This window comes from Asparagus officinalis, chromosome 10 (assembly GCF_001876935.1).
Source record: "Asparagus officinalis chromosome 10, Aspof.V1, whole genome shotgun sequence".
In the NCBI taxonomy this organism is placed as follows: domain Eukaryota; kingdom Viridiplantae; phylum Streptophyta; class Magnoliopsida; order Asparagales; family Asparagaceae; genus Asparagus; species Asparagus officinalis.
The window spans coordinates 58,318,911-58,337,582 of record NC_033803.1 but is presented as its reverse complement, the minus strand read 5'-3'; the positions used below and the strand labels follow the sequence as shown (position 1 = coordinate 58,337,582).

The window sequence follows — 18,672 nt, the reverse complement described above, 5'->3', positions numbered from 1 at the left end:
AAACCCAACTCCGCCGCCGCCGTCGATCTGGAGACCCAACAGAAGCAGCACCTCCGATCACTCGCTCTCTCTAAGAATCTCCTTCGCCACCCTTAAACCCTCAAACTCCGTCCTCGAACCCTCAAACTCCGTCCTCAAGATCGACGGCCGTGACATAGTCAACCGAGGCCAGCGCAAGAGCCGCTACCTCTTCTCGTTCCCCAACCTCCTCGCTCCACTTTCCGACGGCCGCGTCGGCGAGCTCGCCAATCCCAGCTCCAAGAACCCCGTCCTTTACCTCGAGTTCCCTAATGTCGGTCCAATCGAAACCCTAGATCTCAGTGTTTGTTGATTTCATTACTTTTCGTTGGTTTTATAGGTTTTTAATGAAATTATTTTAGGGGAGAATGAAGCTATTTGGCACACATGTTTATCCGAGGAACAAGTATTTGACGCTGCAGCTGACGAAGTCGGCAAAGGGGGTGATGTGTGAGGATTGCTTCGAGAGCTTAGTAAGTAGAATCACTGAGAAGAAAGCTGAGATTTAGTTTTACTCTGTATTTTCATTTGTTATGATAAATTGAAAATTTTGACAGGATTGTTGAATAATTACAGTGTTATTGAGTAAAATTAAACACTGATAGTTTGAAACAAACAACTTTGATTGTATTGGATTGAATGTGGTATGTGGCTATCGAATCATTTATCGTCATTACCAAACGACTAGTAAATTGTTGTGATCATTTCATTTATCTTCGATTGGTTATGGGGATCATGTTTATAAATCTTTATCGCATATTTCATTGGCAACTACTTGGCTTGATGACATTGTTCCTGAGGAGCTTATGCATAAAGATTGCTTGTTTTTTAATTGTGCAGAGCATGAACAAATTGTTGGGGTTATCTGCAAAATCTCAAGTCAAGGGAAGGGAATAGCTTACGATATATCAGAAAAAGTATGTATGGTAATTAAGAAGTCCACTGGTAAATGTTCTTTTAATTGTTTCACCAATCATGTAAAAGGTTTCTTCGGAATGTTAAGCTATTTAGATGATCAACTTCACAGAATCATTTTTGACATTATCTAAACCTTATATCCTATTAATTAGGATAATCCGTTGTGTAGCACAATCCTATTAGTCCTTGAGAAGCTTGGTTTGTTTTTTCATACTACAGTGTCGAGGCAATCTTGGAAGGTCTGCTTATTTCTTTTACATTTATTTTGCATATTAGAGGTGACTACCAAAATTTTGAGTGTATCCTTGACTCATGAGGTATTTCACTATTTCTAATTTGTTATGTATTCAACAAACATGCAGGATCTCAAGAGATGCTGAGAGATGAATTGCTGGCCACAATTGATGTAAGAGCAAGGTTTCTAGGCTGATGTCCTCGTCGAGGAGGTGTTTGCATGAAACTTACTCGATTCCGTAAAACAATGTGAATTCATCAGGACAAAAAGTTAGTTCAGGAATAATGAGATGGATAAGCTCAGAATCAATGGATGAAGGATGAGTCTGACAGCTGTTCGATTCGTGTAGATCGTGAAGTTATAATAGCTACTGCAAGTTGGAGTCTTTGTAATTTTGTTTATTTATTTATTGACAACAAAAAGGTTTAATAGTTCATGTTAGGGTGTAATTGTTTAATGTAGTTAGAGTTTTTGTAATGCTAAATTAATGTAGTTCATCTTGGTATAACATTCCTTTTGTTAATATAGATTATTAGATTAGTTCATCTTGGTATAATCTTACTTGCAGAATCAATATTTCATTTTTTTTTTTTTGCTTAATTCTTCAATGCACAAAGTAGCACCAAAAAGCACTGTAGCATTAGTATTCAGTATCCTAGATGGAAATCCATCTAGGATGCATCCTAGACGGAATTCATTTTCGTCTAGGATAGAGGGTATCCTAGACGAAATTTCCTTCTAGGATGCATCCTAGAGGAATTCATTTCCGTCTAGGATGTTTTCTAGACGAAAATTCCGTCTAGGATACTACATCCTAGACGGTATCTTACTGGACCAACATCCTAGACGGAATTCCGTCTAGGATAGCATTTTTAGACGGAAATTTGATTTTTCTAGACGAAATTTTTCGTCTAGGATACTCCGTTTTTTACTAGTGGAGGCAACAATTCAGGGTTTCAATTTAATCTTTTTTTCCCCTTCTCCCTGGCTTGCTTCTTGTCCTCTGCATTGCATTTGCTACTACAGCAAAACTTCCAAGGTTCTCATCCGCACAGATAAATGCAGCCACATATAACATGTTTAAGAACCCATATTCCACAAAAGAATGAACAAATTAAGGATTAAGAAAGAGATAATTCATTAAGTTGTTAGCTATTAGTAAGAGCAATAACAGTGTAAATGGCTGAGGTATTATGACAATGCCACTTCTCAGCATCTTAGCTTAGCATGCTATCCACTGCTTCATTTTGCGTCTTAGATTAGAAGAATTTCAGGTGCAAACGGTTCGGATATGATACTTACCAGATATGATATTTATCATATCCGTATCCGCTTACCAATCATGGATAGGAATATGGATAAGCCTCAATAAGGAAAATTCATATCCATTTCCGTTAAAATTGGATACGGATGTGGATATGTATGCAAAGTCTACATACGGATATACATGCAGATGCAAAATGCATGTGAGAAAAACCAGATAATATTGAAAAAATAAATAAAAATATATAGTTCATATGATAAAAGAAAGTTCATTAAAATGTTCCCCATAACCGAAAAGCTAAAGATTAGATCTCTTGCTCATCAAATCAACCTCAAATCCATTAATTTTGGATTAGTAATTATTTTGGGTAACAACCTTTAAAATGAAATAGTGGAGTGTTTGGTTCCAATTTTTACAAGGGATTAGATTGAACTAATTAGTATTTTAAAATGAAATAGTCCAGAGATTTTGGACTAAACAACCAAGGGAAGGGGGAGTTTGGTCCTGGTATTGTTCTCCAATTGGGATTAGATCTAAAAAGACTACATACCCCCCTAACCTTTAAAAAAATACCAAAGATTTTCTCTCTAATTATTTCTCTCACACGCGTCCTTTTGAACACTTTTATTTCTTTATACATGTTTGGTCCTAGTACTCGTCTATTAAAATGAAATAGTCTCTCACTCCCTCTCTCCCTCCCCCTCTCCCCTCCCCCTCCCTCCCTCCCTCTCCTTTCTCTCTCTCTCTCTCGCTCTCTCTCTCGCTCTCTAGTATTGCAATGATTTATTACAAAATTGAACCATAAATTAAATTATTTCTTTTTCAAGCTTACTGGACTTCATTTTTTAACATTTGAATGCGTGCTCTTTTAAATGCTAATGCTTCTTTTCGTTACATTTCATTATTTAGCTTTAGCTATAATGGTAAGCTAATCTTTTAAGCTATAAGTGCAAGGTATGAGTACACGAATTCATCCAAATAACTCAAATAAAAAATCTATCAGTACACTATAATACTAATCATAAGTTATATCTAACACAATAGGAAGAAAGCTAGAAACCAAAGCTCGAGATTACTTTGCTTTTTCATCATTAATTAGTTATAACTCACTCTTGGCAGGAAGAAGGGCATTTTTAACATTTACTATTATTTCATAATCATGTTTGTAATGATAAGTTTCCAAACATATATGTATTAGAGGTGATAATAACAAATTGAGCAAATAAATTATTAAAAATTTAATTCATTATAGTCTTCTGGTTTATTATATCCTAGGACCATAGTTGCATGGAAGCCGGTTAGTTCCGATTCACAGGACGGGCACACAAACGTGGTACGTCACTCACTAGAAATCGGTTACGAGAGGTGTAGACTTATATAGTACGGCAGGGAACACAGTACACTTTAGGTTCGGTTCCTAAATGCTTGTTGATATTAGTAATGGTAAAAGAACCTTGAGAATCATGTTGCAACAAAGATATGCATACTTTATTTGCTTAAATTTTCACTTTTTTTTATTTATTCTTTTAAAAAGAGTCATCTTCTTCCAATAGTTTAACTAGTTTGAATTTGAATTCTAAATTGGGTCGCTGACGTTGGTGAGTCGGGTCATGTTCCACGTGAATCTAGGACGATTGAACCTGGGTCGTGGTTTGCTATAGTGTCTACATTCCTGTCTTCTATGCCCAGGACTAGTGAGATAAATTAGTCCCGGGATAAAATAAGTCCCTAATCCAAACACAAGCTAAGCATTAAAGCAATTGTAATTGTATGACCAATATATATTCGGATATTTCACTGGGTCACCATCTCGCGTTCTTGGCCCGTGGGCCGATATATTCAGATATTTTAGACACGAATATTTCACTAATTATCCGTATCTGTAACCATATCTTATTGGATATAGATATTAGTAATCATATTTGTATTCTAACGGATATGAATAAATCCTCGGAGTCTGATTTTTTTCCTCTTTTTTTTCACTCCTAAATAACTAGAAGTCTATTTTTAACCATAAATTGACAAGAAGTAGGAATTCACTCGCACTCTTCTTTCAAGCACCAATGTTTTTTCCCATTTTTCTAATCAAAACATACAAATCATAAAGAGATTGCTGGAAAAGTGATGTATGTTACTCTTAAAAAAATTTATCAAACCAAGCTAACTAGTGTGTTTGGTAATCAATGTGTTTTTTTTTTTGTGTTTTTGTAAAAAACATCATGCCATGATGTTTCTTTTTCAAATGTGTTTTAAAAATACCATTTTGATCAAACTAGTTTGACCATTTATATAGCGACAGTGGGCGGGCGGCGAAACCGGTAGTCGGGTGGCGGTGTGCGCGACGACTAGCCGACGGGAGGCCGGGCGAACGACAGACTGTCGTTACCGATGGTTAGCGGCGAGTGGCCGACTGCCGACCGAGGACGGCGGCGACGGTCCGACGAGTGGCAGGTGCCGCGGGTGCCAACGGCGGTGGCGGCGAACAGTGGTGCCGACGGGTGGCCGATGGTCGGTCGATGAGCGGAACGCGACGAGCCGACGGATGGTGACCGACGGGCGATGGCGATGGCGTGGCAGTGGTGACGGCGACAGGTGAGGGTGGCCGGGGCCGCCGATGGGCTGTGTGACGCAGCCCGGCAGGTGGCCGATGGTGGCGAGTGGCCGACGGGCGTGGTGGCAGTTGGCGACGGGTGGCCGACAGACGGGCGAGGGGCGACGGACCGACTGTGGCGGCCGGCGGGCGAGACGCGACGGGCGGCGACGGTGGTGTGTGCTGACGAGTGAAGGGTGGCTGGCGACGGCTGACGGGCGGTGACGGCGGGCCGAGGAGGCGGCGGTGGTGGCGGTGGTGGCAACGGCGGGCAGCAGGCGACCGAGGGCCGGCCACGGCGGGCAGCGGCGACGCCCGGACAACGGGCGGTGGCCGAGGGCCAAAGGGCGGCGGGCGGCGGCGGTGGCCGACCAGCGGCGGCGGGGTGGCGGCGGGCCTGCAGCGGCGGGCTGAGCGGGCTGCGGCGGCTTAGATGAAAAAACAGAATCTTAAAACATATTTTTGGTGTTTTGAGAAAAGTGTTTAATTTTTAGATTTTGTAAAGGGACAAGTCAAAAAAACACCCCGGTTGCCAAACGTGTTTCTTTGTTTTTGTTAAAAAAAAAGGTAAAAACGCCACGGTTACCAAACGCTCCCTAAATTGTTGGTGACATAAGAATGCTCATTTTCCCACTTCATTTTGCAATTAATTGACCGCAATTCATTCAACCACCGTGATGAACCTAGTAACAGGATCCAAAATATGGAATTGAAATCCAACAATACATCTAAAAGATGAAATCATTCAACATCCAATGTCTACAAGAACAAACAGGCCTTGCATGACCTAAATCTCAGATCCGGATCATGATACCTAAGATTAACACTGGAAGCCTTTGAAAACATTTGGAAATAGTTTCTTCACTCTGCCAATTTGACCAGTCATCAACATATACCGGGCTATAAGCTTATCAATTATGAAAAGTAATAAAATTAGGATGGTTACTGTTAACACCCTTAACCAGTGTAGAACTCATGGGGAAAAGCCGAAGGGGCAGTTATCCTGCTCCGGAGATACTAGGAAATCATGCTCGTCCATCTCTGCAGTAATCAGGCACGGCCTCCCCTTATAAAATTGACCCTTTTCTGACTTGCCGTTGAAAAGAGAATTAGTGCTTGCAATTGGACAAACTACGAACTACCCTGCCACTGACTTTTCATTTTCTTTCTTTTGTCTCAAGTCTGCCATTAGATAAGAGGTCATAGTAGCTTTCTGTTTTTTCCCATTGAAAAAAAAACTTTGCCACTGCTCACACAGAGATCCAAAATTGTAAGATGACATTTGAAACATCAATGCTGCCTCATAAGTGCATGTGCCCACTCCAATATTTTAATTATTCACTCCCTTATGATCAGTTATAACCAATTATGCAAGCTCCTGGGCACCAGTATAATGGATAAATGAAATATAAACAAGTCAAACAGCAAGCATTTCTAAGAACAAGTGAATTAGGTAAATAAATTTCAGCTCTGTCGTGAGCGGACCAGGAAGAAGAAGAGCATCCAGTCACCGCTTCTGAAGTTGACAAGTGAAGAAGTTTCATGCAACTTCTTAAAACAGAGCTCATCACAGGTTTTACTACATATTCGTACTTGCTAGGGATTCTATGCCTTGGCTAATGTGTTTCCTTCTTAGATCTTTTTTTTAATAAATAGCAAACACCCTAACATACGATACCTTCCAAAAGATCAAAAGGAATTAAAAATGGATGATGATATATACATATGTCATATTGTATTATTCATATAAAAGATCGTATGGTGTTGAAAATTATTACTTTAACAGTGTTCAGACTGAAGTCGGAATAATCAGAGAAAGGTATATTCATATTACTGTTCAAATAAAAATAATTTTATGTTTAATATGGTTATACTTGTACACGTGACCTACGATCCAAGGTTGGACGGTACGGGCCAAGGTCTACCATAATAAGAACAAATGGCTTACTAGTTTTAATCTCTTTTATATGCTGCTTTGTGTGACACGTATCTTTCAGTTTCTTTCTCCTAAACTGACTACATTTATCCTCCCCTACTCTCGCATCTATGTGCACTAATACTCCGAAGAAATACAATCGTCAAAGATCAAATGGGAAAAACTCTGCCACTCCACTAGTCCTGTACAGAAACAAAGGTGGTCCATATACAGAATATAATTTTCAAGAGAGAACTCAAAACCATATGAAGGATTCAGTACTGAAGCGATAGCTTCAGGAAAAAATCTCTCTAAAGAAAACATTTGTATCAAACAGATGACACACCTCCCCAACTTTAATGTTTTGGGCCCCATCTCCATGAATTATCTTTGCAATATAACCTTCTTCCATGCATTCCATTTCGACGGTTGCTTTATCCTACAAGATACGGATGACTTGCTTCATAAATACAAATGAGTAATTGCTGATAAAGCAGAAGCTAAAATGGTATACTATTTATATGAGTATCCCACCGTTTCAACTTCACACAATACGTCTCCAGGAGAAACTTTATCCCCTTCCTTCTTCAGCCACCTTGCAATATTTCCCTGTAACAAGAACCATCACTTGCAGTCCACTCTTTAGCAAATGTAGTCTTCAGTAAGCAAGATAACAGGTCATACCTCAGTCATGGTTGGAGAAAGAGACGGCATTCCAATTTCTTGATGAGGATGTATATCTGAAACCAAATGATAAATAAGTTTTTTCAGTCAGATAATAGACCTAACAGCTTCAAGTTGTAATGAGCAAGAAAAAGACTCGTTGACATATAATATTCAACAAGAAACACAAACTACGATGCAGCAAAAATAATTGAAATTGATTGCTAAGCACCGAAACAGAAAATTGAAGGGGCAATTTTGTGAAAAAGAAATTTCTGCAAATCCCAATGATGACAATTATCTAGCTGCAGGATGAATAGAATATTGGAGTTATTTTTACATTTTGGTATTCCCACACAAGATACATACATGTATCCTTAGACTGTGATACTAGATACCAAAAGTTTGAGTGTGTTTCATCACAAAACTTATCATGATATAAAGCCAGCTGGTGGATGAAAACTCTAGGTTAATACGTGAATCGTCAAAAGATAAAAGTACAGTTTCATATGTATCAAAATAGGAAAATACCTGAATTACTTGAATAACATCTCTGCGCTGCATGTACACTGGTGATAACTAAGCAATTAGAAAATCATGTTTGTATATCAGCTTAATGGCAAAGAAAAGGGATGAAAATTCTTCACAAACCCTGAAAATGAAGTTTTGAGCACCATCCCAGTCATCGATGTACTAATTTTAGATGAAACTGTAGAGAAAGCACTCAAAGACTTGCCTGGAGGAGATGTCTAAATAAAACAAATAGTTACAATCAGGTTAGTACATAGAAAAATTAAGATATCAAGAGAAATGGAAATATTTCCCTTTTCCATTACCTTGAAAACGTCAAAATATTCTGGTTGGCATCCACCCTTCGCTTTCTGAGCTTTGACGGGAATGTCTCCAACACAAAAACTGGAATCACCAGCCTTTTTGCCATGCAAACCACATTTGTTACTTCCTAAATTTTGAAAACAATCAAAAAGGGAGGGAGAAGCCATAGTATGCACTAACAAAATTGACAAGTAAGAAAACTATAAGGAGATTATTTAAGTAAAACGTCAGTCAGGCTGATTCAACAAAATAAGCATGTGCTAAATAATCCATCAACCACTTCCCCTGTACCTGTATGGTCAAATTACGTCCTGAAAAACACGCGACACATGAGTAATTAAGCAGTTAGTGCATTTTCAAAAATCAGTCCATTTGTCAGATAAGAAACCACGAATGCTCCACGTAAAACATGTGGCATAATGAACTGCTGATTCATAGATCTTAGAGTCACAAGAGGATGTGCGCTCTATTATAAAGTATTAACCTAGAAAATTCTAGAACTTTTGATGTTTGAAAGCACTATAACTTTGACATCTATTATTACTGGTGACTGGTAATCCAAGATCATTTTTCACAAACTCTTTCTGACACATTAGTGTCAACGTGAGCATGAAGCTGTTGAAAAATTTACTTCACAGAAATTTGTTTATAGTAATTTTCTAATTCATAAGAAAAGATTAAGATGATAAAACAGTTGTCCCAGTCCTGTGCAAATTCTCCTTATGCGCCTCACTGAAGCAAGGCGCGCACTTAAAACAGATCTTTTCCAACATATGATATACAAGTATGAAACGTGATTGTTCATAATTTTCGAGTTGGCACTCTTAATTGCTAGTGGACATGAACTTGTTTGAAGTAATAATTCAGAGAGACGCATTCAATCAAATGTTTGGAATCTTTCATCATATAGATGAACAATTATTTCCATAATATCATTGTTTCTTCAACTGACTTTTAAAGTTGCACACTTATACTAAATTATTAATTGCTTTTTTCTTTTTATAGGTTAAACATGAAGAGATGGAGAATGAAGTAGCAAGATGCAATCAAATATCTCAATTCTCAAACTTTATAAAAATAAAACATCAAAAAGAGTAAATTAGATGCATAGAACATCAAAAAGAGTCTATTAGATGTATTAAACATGTGTAAAGAGTAAAAAAACAGTAGATTATCACTAAAGAAACCAAAGATTTAAAAAAACAAGAAAACGGTATATTTTCACAAAAAAAACAGAAGAAAAAAAACATGCATTTACTGCTACTCTGAGATGTGATTGCCTGTGGCTTCTCTGAACGTCGTCGGCGGCTTCACCACTGGTCACTGGAGATGGAAGAGAGGGAGTAGTGAGCAATCGAGATGAGACAGAGAGGAGGCGAGCGATTGAGATGGGAGAGAAAGCGGCGGAAATAACAAAAGCAAAACCCTAAAGAATCAATTGGGTTTAAGAAAATATCGGGTTTTATACCCAACACACAACTAAAACAAACTGTATCACTTCTGGGGCGCACACTTTGGTGCGTCCCCACCTTAGGCGGAACGCGCTCACAAGGCGCACGGAAGGAGCGGACCTTGTGTACGTGTAGCGTTCCGCCTCTGGTACGGGGCACAATTTCACCAACCCACATTGCCTCGTGCCTCGGGCGTGCTTGGGGCAATCGCCTCAATAACACTGCAGTGTGCAATAATCTAATTCAATAATATTCTCTATATATTGTTTAAAAGGATGTGATGAGTTCAGTTATATTAAGTTGTTAATCATACGGCTTCTTCGGGTGAACGAGGTGATGGGATCTTAAAGCGTATTACATAAGAAAAAAGGTTTGTTAGAGGCATTCAGATTACAATTTATATTAGGCCAGAACAAAAACAAACTCTGGTCATTACGAAGAAAAGCACAATTTTGAAAAAAAAAGAATATGAACCTTCACAAATCCTCCTTTTATACTTATAAACAATTCTTAATTTTGATTTAAGTACGAAATAGAAACTAAACATCTTAGGGGTGGGAGGGGGAAGCCTAAGCCGCTAAAAAATAAAATGAAAAAGAATTGTCATGTATGTAAGTAACCAATAAATCACATATTTGGAGACAGGACCGGTCCTGAGCATTCGGTGGCCCTAGGCGGGGAGGGAACGACGGGGAGGGCCGCTGATAGACCACGATGTGGCGTCGGGGCTGTGGTGAAAGGCTGAGCGAGGCTGCGTCGGGCGAGGAGACAGCGACGTTGAATGAGGGACGAAGGAGGGGCTATGTTCGCGGGGTGGCTGGAGGCTCCAAGAGTGGTTGATGAGAGCAGAGGAGGAACGGCGGGGAGGGCTGCTGATCGGCGGCGATGTGGTGTCGGGACTTACGGTGACGACGGGAGGAGACTGACGTCAGGCGAGGAGAGCAACGATGTTGATGAGGAAGAGGAAGGGCTGTGTTCGGGGACGAAGAGGGAGAAGGCGGAGCGGTGTTTTGCCGTTTTGGTGAGGGGCTATGCTTTTTCACGAAGTTTTTAGGGCCCCTGTTTTTGGGGGCCCTAGACAATGGCCTCTCCTGCCTATCCCTTGGGTCGTGCCTGTTTGGAGAAAGAAACAGTGAAGGAGTTCTTTAGCGTGTCGAGATAGAGCACTGGGATATGGGCGGAGGCTAAAGAGGAAGTTGAGAAGTATTAAGAAGAGGACTGAGTGATTAGTCTTAGTGAAAGAGGAAGCCCGAAGTGAGAAGTATCAAAAAGAGAACTGACCTGGGAAGAGGGGTCTATGTTACTGTAGACAAATAGTTGGATGTTTCATTTAATGAAGTCGAATAGTTAATAGTCAGAATATAGGGTATAAGAGTTGGTCATGTCTACAGTCAGAGAAACACTTTCTTGGTGAGCCAGAAGATGAGGATCTTTTACTTAAACAATTGAGAATTAGAACTTTTATCCTAAAACTGTAAGCTTCATATATTAGAACTTTATCTAATGGACTATGTAGTATGTACGGAAATACTATTGCCATGCTTCAATTTTAATCGTGGTGAGCTTAAAAACTAATTTATGTACAGCCAATATTACAGATTACACTAGGCGGACTAGGCGTTTGAGAGAACGCCTAGCGCCTAGACGCCTAGGCGTACACCTAGACGTTTGGCTATTTTTAAAATTATTTAATTATAATAAAAATATGTATTAAATTCATATAAATTTGTAAAAAAAACAATCTTAGATCTACAATAAACCATGCATACTTAAATGCTAAATAAACAAAATAATAACTAATAAGGTTATAGAAAATGCTAGGAGGCCTAAGCGTTATACCTGTCGCCTAGAGCCCAGGAGGTTTTCTTTTTTATTTTTTTAATTATAATAATTTATAGTAAATGTTAATGTTAAAGTTTAGGTGTCGGATTGGTGTCTAGGAAGATTTTTTTTTCATTTAAGTGGTGATCGAGGAGGTTTTGCTAAAAGTCTGAAAAAGTAGTGGAGGTGTTCATATTTGAAGGTTAAAGGAGTTTGAAAGAGGTTGGAGGATATGGAGGCAACAACACAGAAAATCACGATCAATGCCTAAAAAATACAGTCTACATAAGCAGATAAATGTTCCCTAAACACTCCCAAAACCTATGTGGATAGCCTAGGTACCGTCTAGACACTAGACGTTAGTTAGATGGCCTAGGTACCGCCTAGGCCTAGGCATACGCCTAGGCGAAGTCTTTTTAAAACAGTGTGTACAGCTATATAGATCGGTTTGGATGGTCTCAAAGTGATAAGTTGTTGAACACCCTAAATAGAACTTCTAATTGTGTGCATAGATGTGAATTTCTATATGCACATGACAAGGGTCTTTATTCCAAATCTTTGAAGCGCCCTACATGAATCCTTTTACCACATTTCGCATCCCCAAGGTTCAACTCCTCTACAACTATGTTAATAAAAAGTTAGAATGTCCATTCTACCTCACTAAATCCATGTCTCCTTTCGGTTTAAACCTATGCCCTGTTGATACATCAATTATGTCCCTAAGGTTAATAACTTATACATTTGTTATTCTCAATTGCACGTGTTCAAATTATCTCAAATGATTCATTTTCCCCCTGAACTAAGATTATATCTAACTTCAAATAAGCATTTGTAACTCCTTCCATACTGTTGCTCAGGCTAAATTACCAAATTAGTTTTTTTTTTGTTGACCCCACTTTTTTTGTTACTTCGGCATCATTTTAGTAATTTTTTCATGGCCTGATGGTCAAATAGGTCGAAAACATTGGCCGCCAGCCAAAATTTGAAATTAGTACCTCAAATCTTCACTTTTTTGATATTAGTCCCCCCACTGTCCCTTTAACCACCTAAACTTCCTCTTTTGCCTCCACTTCCTACCCTCTCCCTGTGACTCCGCTGCCAGCCTTTTCAGACCCAGTCCTCCCTCTTTCCCCCTACAACCTGCCGCTTTCCCCTCCCCTCTCCCATTCTCTAAATCCTCCCGCTCATAGATACAGAAAGAAATTTTGAAGGATATCATTCCCTCACTATGAATTGGTGTAATATTGAGAATCACACTTACTATTGACAACCTTTTTTTTCCTTTTTCATCTTCAAAGTTCCTCATTCCTTTTCTTCTACCTTCACGGTTTAATTTGTGTGATTCTGTGCAAGGGTCTAGATGCTTGTAGCATGCTTTATTGTATATAGCTTGGGAGTCTCTTTGCCCTTTTTTTCTTAATTTCAGCATGGTAAACCAAATGACTCAGCCAGTTCCAACACCAACAATCGCAGCTCATAGATTCTAATTGACTCCCTCTGCCATTCTCTATGGCTAGATATCAAATTAGTAAAACAAAAGAGATCAAAAGAATTAAAAGGGATGTATTAATCAATCTGGGAAAGTTAAAAGGAATATACCCAATAATTTTATTGATTTGGGGGACTAATATCAAAACATTGAAGATTTGGGGGACTAATTTCAATTTTTTTGCCGGCAGCCAACTTTTTGGACCTATTTGACCACTGGGCCAAGAAAAAAACCAAAATGACGTCGGAGTAACAAAAAATACCGAAGTGGTAAAGTGGGTCAACAAAAAAAAAACCAAAGTGGTAATTTAGCCTTTTAGCTCATGTTGTTGCTCAACGCCTCAACCATCTAAACAGTATCAATTTCCACTACGCATTTCTTTTAGTCGTGCCCCTAGCATATGATGCATATCATTCCACATAATATGACTTTCCTGTTTATGTTCCTACTACCTTCTATTTCACTTGGTTCTCCAAATCTATCAAGTTTTCACCTTCCACAGCTCATTACCTCCTCCTTACTGTAGCTATTCTCTTTCAATTCCAAATATTAAATATCTTAAAATTATTTGATTCACTTTTAAATGATATATCAAATGCCCCTCACTTTCTTCGTCAATAACATGTAGTTGATACGGTAAAGGTCATGTGATAATTACAAAATAAAAAATCTATATTTCAACTTTTGTTTTAGTTCCATGTCAAGACATCCAAACAAATTGAAGTAAATGAATCAACTTTATTGCTCCTTTTTGGGTCCTAACAAATTAAAAGAAAGAAATTTTTCATACCATCTATTCCGCCGATAAAAACACCAGAATCCTTTGAAAAATACCGGACAAGAACCGTAGGCTCATTCCGAGCATTTCTCAGCTGCCAAAATACAAACGATTGTTAGCATCAAAACCCTAAAAAATTAAAAAAAACAAAATTTCAGATCGAGTAGTATTTTCTAGCAAGTTGAACAGATTCGGATCGATTTTTTGAAAATATAACAGCGATCTCGAGAAAACTGAAGGAATCAAAGAAGAAGAGAGAGAGCAGAGACCCGTCGATTAGCGATGGTCGTAACGCGCCACATATTGCCGATAAATCGCTGCTGCTACGATCGGGATCGGTCTTTTCGCCGGAGATTTATTAGCGGGTGGACGATGACTAGGGCTGCGTTCGTACTACGCTAATGGGTTCGGGCAATGTGGTGTCAGGAGTAATAATGTTTTTATGCCTCCGAGGCTCCGACAGATCCTTAACGGGTCGGGTTGTATACAAATTATTTTTGGGTTTTTTCGATATAGAAATGTTAGGGACACACCCACAACCACAATCTCAACCACACCTCTACTCTCTCTATAGTGCATTGGGACCCACATAAAATTTTATTTTCAAATTTTTAAAATTTCATGTGGGTCCCAATGCACTATAAAGAGAGTAGAGGTGTGGTTTGAATTGTGGTTGAGGGTGTGTACCTAACACCCCTCTGTTCGATAGAGCCCTTGTCTTTTCCACATTCCCAATATTATATAATTATATTATTAATTATAATATATATATATGATATGATATATATATATATTATATTATACTGTATATATATATAGTCCCTCAATCATTTATAATATATTAGATCTCTCAAATCTTCCAAAAGTCCTGCCAATTTCGTGGCTTTGGTTAGTTGACGTTCAATTTGAAGTGGAATATTCTGATTTAGTTAACAATTTTCTCATAATATAGTATATAATATATATATATATATATATTATATATATATATATATATATACTATATATATATATATATATATTATATATTTATATATATATATAGAAGAAACTGTGTTCAACTTAAGTTGAATATCCACCAAACTTCCCTTAACCGTTAGATGATTTCCTATGGATTTGCATGATTGATGAAGTGACTTTTATCATATAATGTGGTGTGGATAGAAAGTTGGTTGGATAACTATTCCCATCCATTAAGTGATAGGATCCTACTATATATATATTATATATATAATATATATATATATATATATATATATATATATATATATATATATATATATATATGCCACGAAACTTTTCTAGTAGTAACTCCAATAGTACTGTAATTATATTAATATATAATATTATAATAGTATAAAGCATATATATATATATATATTATATATAGTAGTAATAATATATATATATAGTATATATATATATAATATATATATATATATATATAATATATATATTATATATAATATATAGAGCAAAACTTCTGTCAACTTAAGTGGACGTCCACTAAGTTTCTTATCCATTGATGATCACTTGATTGAGCTACATTGTGGATGATCCGTTCCGTTCAACTTGATCTACATATTCTAAAACCCCAACACACCAAATTTGGGGTGAACCCGTCGTAGTTTGACCCTTCATCCACTCGTATCAATTTTAACGGTTTCGAGTGAATAGAACTTTTTACATGGCTCGACGGAGGGTCAAACCACAACGAGTTCACACCAAATTTGGTGTGTTGGGGTTTTAGAATATGTAGATCAAGTTGAACGGAACGGATCATCCATAATATAGCTCAATCAAGTGATCATCAATGGATAAGAAACTTAGTGGACGTCCACTTAAGTTGACAGAAGTTTTGCTCTATATATATATATATATATATATTAATTATAGTACTATTGCAGTTACTACTAGAAAAGCTTTGTGGCATCCATATAGGAGCTGTTTGTTTCAACCAATTTATAGAAAGGATTGGTATTTGAATCTGATAGTGGCAAAAGTATAATATTTGGATTCTTTATCAATCCTATTCTAGAGTTTGGCTCAGAAAAAATTTATGGACTACAAAATCCATAAAGGTGCAACAGTAAGGGTTTTTTTTATAGAAACCCAAATCGGGGCTTTTTGAGAGGATTTGGGCGAAATTTCTGACAGTGGTCTTCATCTTCGTTTTCAGATTCCTAATCCTCACGAGCACGAGCCCTAGATCTGGAATCACAACTCCCTCAATTCTTCTCCCGCCTCTCCCCAAGCTTCTTCGCGCCTCCTCTCCCGTTGTTCTTGGATATTGTTGTTGGGTTCGGTTGGTGGATTTGGCTTCGCCACCTCTTGTCAAGACTGATTCGCCCTAGATTTTGGCTTCGGCATCTCTCGCGACCCTTTATCCCACCTCATCGACTCTTCGATTTCTTTTTCAAAGATGAGGCTCAACGCTTATTTGTCGGTGGGGTTTGTGGGTTTGTTCTGTTCGGTGGGTTTTGTTGGCTTTGGTGGGTTTTGTAGGTATGTTCCGTCCGATGGGTTTTGTTGGCAACGACATCAATTTCTGAATTATCCCCTTGGCAACTGCAGGTATAAATCATTTTATCCCTTTTAATGTGATCGTTTCATTGTGCGTGCTCTGAGGAAATTAACATTGGTAGTAGAAAGCGCTGGTTTTAAAAATTTATTACATGTCTAATCTCTCATGAAACAAGGGTTTTGGTATATAGTTGATTATTGATTTTCGGTTCTCTGGATTTTTTGTTATTGCAGTCCTTCAAACAACTAAACCATAGAATAAAAACCTTGATTATATTTGTTTGATCAGCATACATGCTTAGGGTGCAAAATATAAAATAGGTGTTTCACTACTTGATATAGATTTGTGGATATGTAGATATATGGTTTTATGATTTCAATATTTTTATTAGTTATTTAATTATCTTTAGTCTCCAAACATTATTATTGTTAAGTTGTAAATATATACTAATTTTACAATGGATTTAGATGGATAACGTAGATGAAGAACAATTGAAGAGGATGTGTGCTAATACAGATGTGTCTGCGGTGGTCACGATAATAACCTGTATTCTGAGAATGCGTGCTAAGCGCAAGACAATTTCATCTTGTACGAAGGAAGAAAAATCAAAAAAATTTATTGCAGAGAAGCTCACTTCAAACGTGTATTGGAAGGCTATAGTGATAGTTGTCGGTCTTATATTAAAATGAGACCAAGTGCCTTTTTAAACTTGCTGAAGTAATGAAAGAAAACAGTTTATTAAAGGATACCAAACATGTTCAAGTCGAAGAACAGCTCGGTATGTTCCTAAGTATAGTGGGTCATAAAACTAAAAATAGAATAATAAGGACTGAGTTTATAAGATCGGGAGAAACAGTGAGTAGGTATTTTAATAAAATCCTACAAGCAATGAATGAAGCAAGCTCCGAATGAAGTTCCTGCAGATATTGCAAACAACCCAAATTATTTTCCTTACTTCAAGGTAAAAATAATACATACACCTCAACATCTGTTTTAAGTAAATAGGTATTTTATTGAATATTTTATAACTTATATATTTTTATAGGATTGCATTGGTATGATAGATGGCACACACGTTGACGCAGTGTTACCCAGTAACCTAGTTGTCCGTTTTAAAGGGCGAAAAGGTGTGACACAAAACGTCCTAGCAGCATGCACCCCTAATAAACTATTCACCTATGTCCTAGCTGGTGGGAGGGAGCAGAAAATGACTATAAGATATTACAAGACGCTTTGTCGAGACCACAGCCTTACGGGCTTCGAGTTTATGATGATATTAATTCTTACTTGTTCACATTTAAAAATAAATAAATACTTGACAATAGTGTGATCTGAAGATATTGTTCTATTTAATGTAGGTAAATATTACCTATGTGACGTCAGATACACCACAATATCAGGCTTCATATCCCCATATCACGGTGTATGATATCATTTAAAAGAACACACCTGTAGGACACCAAAGAATAGAAAAAAGTTGTTCAATTTAAGGCATTTCTCTTTAAGATCAAAAATTAAATGCACATTTGGTATATTGAAGAACTAGTTTAAAATACTACCGGCGAAGCCAAATTATCCATTTCTCACTCAAGTGGATATTGTACTAGCGTGTACTGTGTTACACAATTTCATTGCTATAGAAGATCAGATGATGATATTTTAAATGAAAATGTATAAATTGATGAAGATAATGGGTAAGTGACAAATGAAGATGACTCAAGTGCGGTGGATTATACTCAAACTAGGACACAGAGAGAGGATCGAGATGAAAGAAATGAATGGAAGGAGCTACGATATCAAATTGTTTGAGCGATGTGGGTGGATTATTGTGCAAAGTATAATGATGGTAACACAATTGAAAGTGGATTAACTTAATGTGATGTTTGTTCTATCTCGATATAATAACTTGTCTCATTTTCTTACTATTCGTAACTATCCATTTTAATGTTTCTTAGCATGTACTAAACATTACTACGATTATCATCTACTCTTTTTTCATGTTGTTTGTGAAATGTAGGTGTTTTATATATTCCTTTTCTAACGTAAATTGCTAAATGCATGCATATTATATATTGATTTAGATTTCTTTAATAATAATATCTACTTGTGCAATATATATTAGGTATGGCTAACAATCAGGCGGATAAGCAGACCATGCCTTCTCATTCTAAT

At 37.4% G+C, this 18,672-nt stretch overlaps 1 protein-coding gene across 2 annotated transcripts in view; it reads right to left on the bottom strand.

The window, feature by feature from the left end:
• The window catches only part of LOC109825621 (dihydrolipoyllysine-residue acetyltransferase component 2 of pyruvate dehydrogenase complex, mitochondrial-like), a 26,216-nt gene extending 11,814 nt beyond the window's left edge, over positions 1-14,402 (bottom strand). The window contains exons 1-8 of one of the 2 annotated variants that reach the window (XM_020392480.1): positions 14,246-14,402; positions 13,989-14,070; positions 8,440-8,564; positions 8,340-8,352; positions 8,135-8,182; positions 7,625-7,680; positions 7,475-7,549; positions 7,287-7,379 (exon numbers count right to left, since the gene is read on the bottom strand). In XM_020392480.1, coding sequence (XP_020248069.1) covers positions 7,287-7,379; positions 7,475-7,549; positions 7,625-7,680; positions 8,135-8,182; positions 8,340-8,352; positions 8,440-8,564; positions 13,989-14,070; positions 14,246-14,278 — 525 coding nt within the window. In that variant the 5' untranslated portion in view covers positions 14,279-14,402. Of the gene's footprint in view, positions 1-7,286; positions 7,380-7,474; positions 7,550-7,624; positions 7,681-8,134; positions 8,183-8,254; positions 8,353-8,439; positions 8,565-13,988; positions 14,071-14,245 lie in introns of both variants that reach the window. The other variant, XM_020392478.1, reaches the window with a different exon arrangement.